This window comes from Spinacia oleracea, chromosome 2 (genome assembly GCF_020520425.1).
Source record: "Spinacia oleracea cultivar Varoflay chromosome 2, BTI_SOV_V1, whole genome shotgun sequence".
NCBI classification, from domain to species: Eukaryota; Viridiplantae; Streptophyta; class Magnoliopsida; order Caryophyllales; family Amaranthaceae; genus Spinacia; species Spinacia oleracea.
This window is the reverse complement of record NC_079488.1, coordinates 91,063,854-91,071,509: the sequence shown is the minus strand read 5'-3', so window position 1 is coordinate 91,071,509 and position 7,656 is coordinate 91,063,854. Positions and strand designations below refer to the sequence as shown.

General features: G+C 33.7%; 1 protein-coding gene across 14 annotated transcripts; it reads right to left on the bottom strand.

Moving 5' to 3' along the window:
* Positions 1 to 2,167: 2,167 nt before the first annotated feature.
* LOC130468006 (uncharacterized) lies at positions 2,168 to 6,468 on the bottom strand. 14 transcript variants are annotated; one of them, XR_008928249.1, is made up of 6 exons: positions 6,042 to 6,468; positions 5,199 to 5,359; positions 4,491 to 4,831; positions 3,390 to 3,710; positions 3,129 to 3,307; positions 2,168 to 2,442 (listed from the first exon to the last, which is right to left on the bottom strand). XR_008928249.1 is itself a non-coding variant. In XM_056837304.1 (4 exons), exons 2-4 carry the CDS (start codon positions 4,644 to 4,646, stop codon positions 3,253 to 3,255), a joined length of 297 nt encoding a protein of 98 aa, XP_056693282.1. In that variant the 5' UTR covers positions 4,647 to 4,831; positions 6,042 to 6,462; the 3' UTR covers positions 2,168 to 3,252. The 14 variants fall into 14 exon arrangements, 3 of the variants coding, with proteins under 3 accessions (XP_056693282.1, XP_056693281.1, XP_056693280.1); XR_008928248.1 differs by having other exon boundaries at positions 5,267 to 5,359; positions 6,042 to 6,466; XR_008928251.1 differs by having other exon boundaries at positions 5,296 to 5,359; positions 6,042 to 6,466.
* Positions 6,469 to 7,656: the final 1,188 nt, after the last annotated feature.

Below are 7,656 nucleotides of genomic sequence, written 5' to 3'. Positions count from 1 at the left end.
TAGCTAGCTTTCTCCCACGTATGCTTTGTCACGTTCCTAGTGAGTAGTGGCTATTCTTTTTGGGTTCATCGAGGTCGCACGTGTCACGGGCAAATAAAGTAACGATCTGGAATCTGGAGGGAAGTACTGCCCGGGAATCGTGGGCAGTTGAGGGAGGGCCCCACTACTTTGGGACTTTTTCCTTTTTGGTTGGGGCAGGTGTTAAAAGAGTAATTACTGTAATTAGGGTGGGGGAATTTTTTAATCACAAAACATTGACTTGTAAGATACTCTCCCTATCAATCCTGACTGAGTCCTGACTCACCATTGGACCCACACCAATCAACTCCTTAAAATTAAGATTTTTTTATTATTATTTTTATTGATCTAAATACTTGTATTTAAAGTTACACTATTGCCATAAATTTGTCTTTGTAATTAATTAATGAACTCTTGACTTGATGGGTTAAAATTTTAAAATTGTGGGTCTGTGTATAATGATAACAATTTGGAATATTTTTTTTCTCAAATGTAGTTTACATAGTTTTTCTAGCTCATTTGTACAAAAATGTCTATGTAATTGAATTAACATCAATTTCGTCGCTTAAAAGCTTATACGTTAGGGTCCTTGGATTCTTGGAGTGAATCTCCAAAGTGACAAAATCAAGATCTAATTCTACCCCGATGTTGGGTTAGAGTTGGATCTTGAATTGAGTTGCTCTTTGTGGAGAGTTACATGAGAATAACTCTTGGTCAGGATTTCCAAGTAAATATGATGGGCAACTATATCTTTGTGACACTTAGACACGACTCTCCATCGCGAGGACCACCAAATCGTGGAAAGGAGCTTTAGTAGTTCTTTTGGAGAATTCACCAATGTTGTTTAGTTTGAAAGAGCTCCTGAGAGTGTTTTGTAGATAAAAAAAATGGAAGAGAAAGATATGATAGCTCGTTTGAGAGCCTTGTAAAAATGAACTTCCTCTAAAGCCATGCCACTGGTCGTCAAAGAAATTAATTGATTAAATTTGCTCACTATAAACTTATTTTTAATGACAGCTAGTCACATTGCTCTTTACTATAGTTATCTAGGTTGCGTTCTGTTCAAATAAATTTTATTGGAACTTGTGAAACTTATTAATGGAACTTATTTGACCTTGATAGAACGTACCTGAACTTATTGGACTTGAAATGATTTTTTTTTGTTAAATTTGAAGAGATCGAGTGCAATCTTAGTGTGACAAAGTTAAACACAAAATATAGTTGTTTAAATTATATGCATTGTTATCGTAAAACCGACATATAATATAGAACATAAAATAAATATTTAAAGTGATAAATACTTAAAAACAAGGGTGCAGAAGTTTATACATTTAGACCAATCACCAATCCACCAAATAACATCTTACATAATCACATTTATTTTTGGTTTGCTGATAGGTCAAAAGTTAAGTTGTTAAATTATAAGTATGGGTGGACACGAACAGAACTGTTCGTGAAAAGTTCGGAATCGTTTCGATAAAAGTTCGGCTCGAGCTCGATTCTTTTGTAAATGAACCAAGCTTGAGCTTAAATTTATGGTTCGATAACTAAACGAACCCAACTCAAACTCAATGGTGTTCGGTTCGAGAGCTCGCAAACTCGTTAATTTAAGAATAATAATGCATATTTATGAGATTTTTATATATTGTTTAATACCATTATCCAAACTATTAATTAAATGACAAATAAGGGATAACATTTTACATAACTTGTCCAAGTAAAATACTAATATAATGTTAGATTAAGAAAATTATTAGTAATATTATAGCACCTGTTGGTAGAATATGGTTTATCAATTTATCGATTCAAACACTACGACAGAAAATGCTTTTAATAGCGCTTAATAATGCTTTTAACAACGCTTCTTGAAGCGCTGTTGTTGGCTCCGCTATTAAAAGTAAAAGGTACCTTTAATAGCGCTTTTCAAAAGCGCTGTCATATGTAATATTAGGATAATTCAAATTTTTCTTTCATAGCACTTTATAAGCGCTATTAAAGAAACGCTATTAAAGGTTTACCGCCAATTTTTAAATTATTTTCTAATAGCAGATGTATATAGAGCGCTATCAAAGTTATTATTATTATTTTTTTTATATTTATTATATACCTGAAAAGTATCTCATTTTTTGCCACAAAATAACACCATATATTGAAGAATAGTAAATAGTTGAAAATTAATTTCCAAACCTGAATTAAAAGAATTTTTGCAATTGTAACCCTAATAAAACCGATTACATAGATCTAAAATAAAATTCTAAACATTAAACTACGTAAAATACATTAATTAATAGAGTCTTATTTTTTTTGTTCCTTCAACATAACCTAGCTATTATACAATTGTTGAACAACATGGCGCACCCATTCGGTTCTTACTTAGTCAATCTGCTCCTTGTCATAACTTGGAAACTGACAATCTGAAAAGTACTGCGAAACAATGGGGTATAATAATTCATACATATATAGAAAGGAAAAACCCGAAAGAATTAGTATTACCATAAACAATAAGTGCCATACATGAAAAAAAATTGAACTTCACATTATAGTAATAGATTATGATGTTTTTGGAAAAGAATTACAGATAATTCCTTGCTGATATATTATCAATTGAAGCTACGGAGATGGATCCGAGATGGATGCCATGAAAAATCTGACTCAAAAACCAAGAGGTTCATCTGGGATGTCAGATGTAGGACAAAGTAAACAGTTACACAAGACAGTAGTAGTCCAAGCAAAGGAATCTAGTCTACCAATAAGTGAAGGCAAAAGAAGTCTTGTTCATCAAATCAGACTCGTAGCCCTTCCATTTTGTTTACTCAGACAAAAGTGACAAAGATGAAGATGGTCCGAGTACCATTACAGAATAAGATTGTTCCTTTGACATCAGAAGCCATAAGTGAAAAGTATAGTACATAGCCGGTTCTTAAGTTGTGGAGATCTTTACAGGGAATGCGTACTATTAATGAATCTCTAAAGTGTTGCATGTCCAAGGAAGCCACTAATCACTAGCTACCACACTAAGTATTTTGCAAGTGTTAATCCAACTCTTAGGCGCTATGGATCTTGACAATAAAACAGAATAAAACAATAAAATCTTGATAAATATAGCATACCTTTATCACTTCATGTGACGCAATCCCGCCTATGAAGGAAGAGACCGCATGTAGCTCTGCAGCCCCAAACTGGGAGATTTAATTTATGAGATCCTCGAACAAGATTGATCAATTGCAGCCAAGATCAGCTAGTAAGCTGAGAACTAGTCTTTAGTCGAGATATATCTTCATCTATCTCTCTGCCAAGATGAAGTTTACACATTTAGATTCAGTCCCACAACAACCACATCGCAATATATTCCAAAGAGAATGAGGAGCTACCACTGGCCGGCCAGCAAAACTGTTATAGTTAGCACCAAATTGGTCTACATCTCGCAACAAGATATAAAACCCAAGAGCCATATTGTAGCAGGGACAAAAAGCATATTTCCCAGAAGAAAACCTGAGCAAAACTGACGGGGAGAGAGACTATCTATTTCCATATTAATATAAGTGTAGACTTCAACCAAAGATAAGTAAAACAATACTGACATATGACAATAAAAATGTCACCTACCTGTATTCCTCATCTGTCAAATACTTCTGCAACTTAGAAAGGCTTAGAGAATTGAACTCCTCCTGAATTATACGATCTCTGCATACCTAGAAAAACATAGTTACATTAAGAAACAAAACCATTAGGAATATAAAAAAGAATATTATTGGATCTTCTCAATCCTCTATTGGCTAGGATGTCTTCAATCATGAAAAATCTCAAACTTATGGAAAAAACATAATAACTTATGACAAAACAAAAACGAAGTATACATACTTCTTAATTGAAGCTATGTATTAACCTCCAACTTTAGAATGCAAAATCTCCCATCTTCCTAAATTTGTAGTTCCAATTCTGACGTCCTACTTCCAAAATATCATTAAAATTCAAACAACAATTCAGCATGTCCAATTCTGATGTCCTAGTTCCAATTTTTAGTTCCAATCATTATATAAGGTAACTAAGTTCACATTGAACCACAAACATATTTTGCTGCTCCTCCTACCCCAAGTGTAGAAACGCTTTTTTTATAGTGCTGACACTGAAATATAATGTGTCCGAACACTGGCAAGCTCCCACCAAATCGTGGGTTCTAATTGATTGGTATCACTATCTAAGCATGCGATATGGCATAGCGAAAGTACCATAAAACGTATTCAGCAAGTGAAGGGTAAAAGATTACTCAAAGTATGATTTCCACCTATCACACAGGCAAACTCCCAGTTGGTATAGAATCAACAGCAACTTATAATAACATAAGATGATTCAGCTTTTGGTGCAACAAATGCCAGAAATTTAAAGTAGAGAGAATCCCATACAACTATTTAACTATTTTGCATCAAATTTTATTCAACAAACTGTGAAGAAGAAAGTATTGAGCAACTGACCCAAATAACAGTCCCAGAATTTGGCAATTCTGAATCATTCCTATTAATGGCAGATGGCAGCGTCTGATGAAGAGGAGCAAATGCCCCAAGTCCTGCAGTTTCAAGAACATTGCAGCTCCCTAAAGCCAGCCCTTTTGGTAAACCCTTCTTCTCCATGTATTCTTTCAGATTACGCACAATTGTCTCTGTCGGATTTTCAGCAACTCCATGAAACTTCTTAACATGAACTGTTAGTCTGTTACTGCTGACGGTGCAGGACCTTCTGAACCCATTTTTCCAACAATCCAGATACTACTTTAACAAATATTATACCACCAATATGAGCTACAATAGTCAATAACCTGCATCAGAACACATTGTTAGATCAACCTGATAAAGTAAGAACATTTTTTCAGAACAAAATCAACACCAATAAAGTCTATCAGCAATTAAAAACTTTTTGCATAATAGTATGCCTGAAAATTTCCACCCCCTCCCATTTTCATTATGGAAAATTTCCTAAATTTGTAGTTCCAATTCTGATGTCCTACTTCCAAAATATCATTAAAATTCAAACAACAATTCAGCACTCATTGTAACAATCCTATAGGTTTTGTACTTTGTCAAGCCCCTAGCTCTTGAGAGTCTCTTTAACTTATTAGCAACCGCAGAAGCACAATATTATAATTAAAAAAACTCTTATTAGTTGACAAAAAAAAAGAATCTTACTTTCAAAATTTCAGCCTTTTAAAATAAGAAATTGTAGACAATGGTTAAAAAGCTCCTAGTTTTACAACCTGGTGAGCTTCCAGGCGATGCGAGATACCTAAGCATAATAGTATGTAACATCCACAATCTCTGCCTCCTCAAGCAACCCAACACAAGAACACCTAAAATTCAAAACCCTCAAATTTAGACAATTCCGACCTACTGATGCTTCAGGCAATAAACTGCATAAATTATAACAAACAAGCACTAAAAATCTTACATAGGAGTAGATAGCACTGCAGGAACTAATGCTTCAGTATATTTAAATGTGAGCTTGGACCATACTCAATCACTTTATCAGTCCATTCTTTCTCTCCTACAATCTCAATAATACAATTTTGTCGTCCCACCAAGACCTCAAGAAGCTTGAGTTTTTTACAATTAAACACCTCAAATCTAAGCAAAGACGGGCAACTCAGTACTTGCCGATCATAGATGCTCTCTAAATTTGGCAAGTCAAAAAGCATAAATTTTGTTAACTTTGTAATAGTTATACAAGTTGGGTTAACTTTGTAATAGTTATTACAGATTTCATCTTCTTACAGTGTTTAATTTACATGGAATGACATGAGTGAATTGATTAATGGATTATGGTAGCCATAAGTTTTGCTCCAATGCAATCATGAAATCAAATAATTCGACAACCTATTATCAAAATTAAGAATCAAAACCCAATTACAATCTAAATGCTCACTACCTAGGTATACCAATTCAGAGGAACAAAAACCCATAGCCCATAATTAACCCAATCAAAATTAAACCAAACATAATCAACAAATTCCGCAAATTTTGTGGATGAATTACCTTAAAATTCAATTTCGTAGTGAGAAGAAGCATCGTAGGGCGCAGGGCGAGAGAAAACGCCGCCATCTGAAATAAATCGCCGCCGCCTGAAGGAACTCGTCGCCGTGTGAAGGACTTTGGTAGGAGGGTTTCGGCGTCCATTGAGACTTTTGGGGTTTTGAGGTTTTGCAGATTGACTGAAGAGAATCCGAGGAGAGAAAGAGTTAGGTGGTTAACTTTTTACTCGTTTTAACATTTTGTTCCCTATAATAAACGGGAAGTCTTTTTTACTATAATAAACGGGTAATATGATAGCGCAGAAGATCTAAACGCTATAATATGTGAACATATCACAGCGCTTTTTAGATAAGCGCTATAATATGTTGTTTTTTAAATTTTTGATAGCTGAAGAGGCAAAAGCGCTATTAAATAAACGCTATTAAATGACATTTCTGTAGTAGTGAAAGCTCGAACAAGCTTAAAACTCGGCTCGAACTCGAAGAATTCTTATCAAACCTAGATCGATAAGGATTTGAAAGCTCGAGGTAAGTTCGAGCTCGAGTTCGAACTTGGAAAAAATAAATAAACCAAGCCGAGCCTATTAGAGTTCGGCTCGTGTCCACCCCTGATTATAAGGATATAGGTGGTGTTTGGTTGTTAGAGGTTCGGTAGAAAATTAGAGGATTGAAGCAATTTAGAGGTTTGACCTTTCAAAACCTCTAATTGGAGTGTTTGGTTGTTAGAGGTTTGGAATAGTTGATTCTTCTCAAACCTCTAAATCCAAAAAGTAGCTGAGAGCAGCTTTTTTTTCATTAGAGGATTGGGATTTTAACGTGAATTTACCACATTGACTAGCTTATTCAAACAACTAACTACTAACCGCTAATCACCAAACAGGGCCATAAACATGTCAATTTGCTGACATAAGATTTGATTAGGAGCTAGGTTTCTTAAAAAAAGAAACATTTTAATAGAATATATTTTCTCAATTCTTCTTTACATGACACATTTGAGTTTTAGACACTATTTACACAACTTTCTTTGACTACCTTTTGTGATATATTTATACTTAATAAAAAAAATATAGCCGTGTGGGGTCTTGTTAGATTCGTCTCAATATATATTACTCCGTATTTAAATATCAACTTTTTATAATTTTTATTTACCTATAACTGAACATATTAATGTTTGAAATCATACATTGACAAAAGTAGCTAAATAATTGTGCGACAACTTTTGTGTAACACCGTCTTACCGTCAAAACCACTTTGATTACTTGACTAATTGGTTATATTGCTTAACTATTTGGTTATATTGTTTAATTAAGTGGTTTCATTGCTTAACTAATTAGTTAAGCTAATTAGTTTTAGTGCTTAACTAATTAGTTATATTACTTAACTACTCCATCTGTCTCTTTTTGTTCTTTACGCTTGGTATTTTTCACGCATTTTAACGATTAATTAATTTACATCGAGATTCCTCAAATTTTTTATTTTAACAAGATAAATTACGTTTATTTATAATGTTTTCACTTTTATCAAAATTTTGATATTGGGAAATGAGAAAATTTTAATGTCCCAATAAAAAGTGTGAGAGATTAAATGACACAATGAATTTAATTGGTTAAAATAATAAT

What these genes read in the sequence shown, in the direction of transcription:
- LOC130468006 (XM_056837303.1), bottom strand. Translation starts at nt 4,646, where the DNA reads ATGGAGAAGAAGGGTTTACCAAAAGGGCTGGCTTTAGGGAGCTGCAAT. An exon ending in ATTCTGGGACTGTTATTTGG is followed by an intron (nt 3,711 to 4,490) that starts GTCAGTTGCTCA and finishes ATGTTTTTCTAG; the next exon opens with GTATGCAGAGATCGTATAAT. An exon ending in TTGACAGATGAGGAATACAG is followed by an intron (nt 3,521 to 3,624) that starts GTAGGTGACATT and finishes TCTCCCCGTCAG; the next exon opens with TTTTGCTCAGGTTTTCTTCT.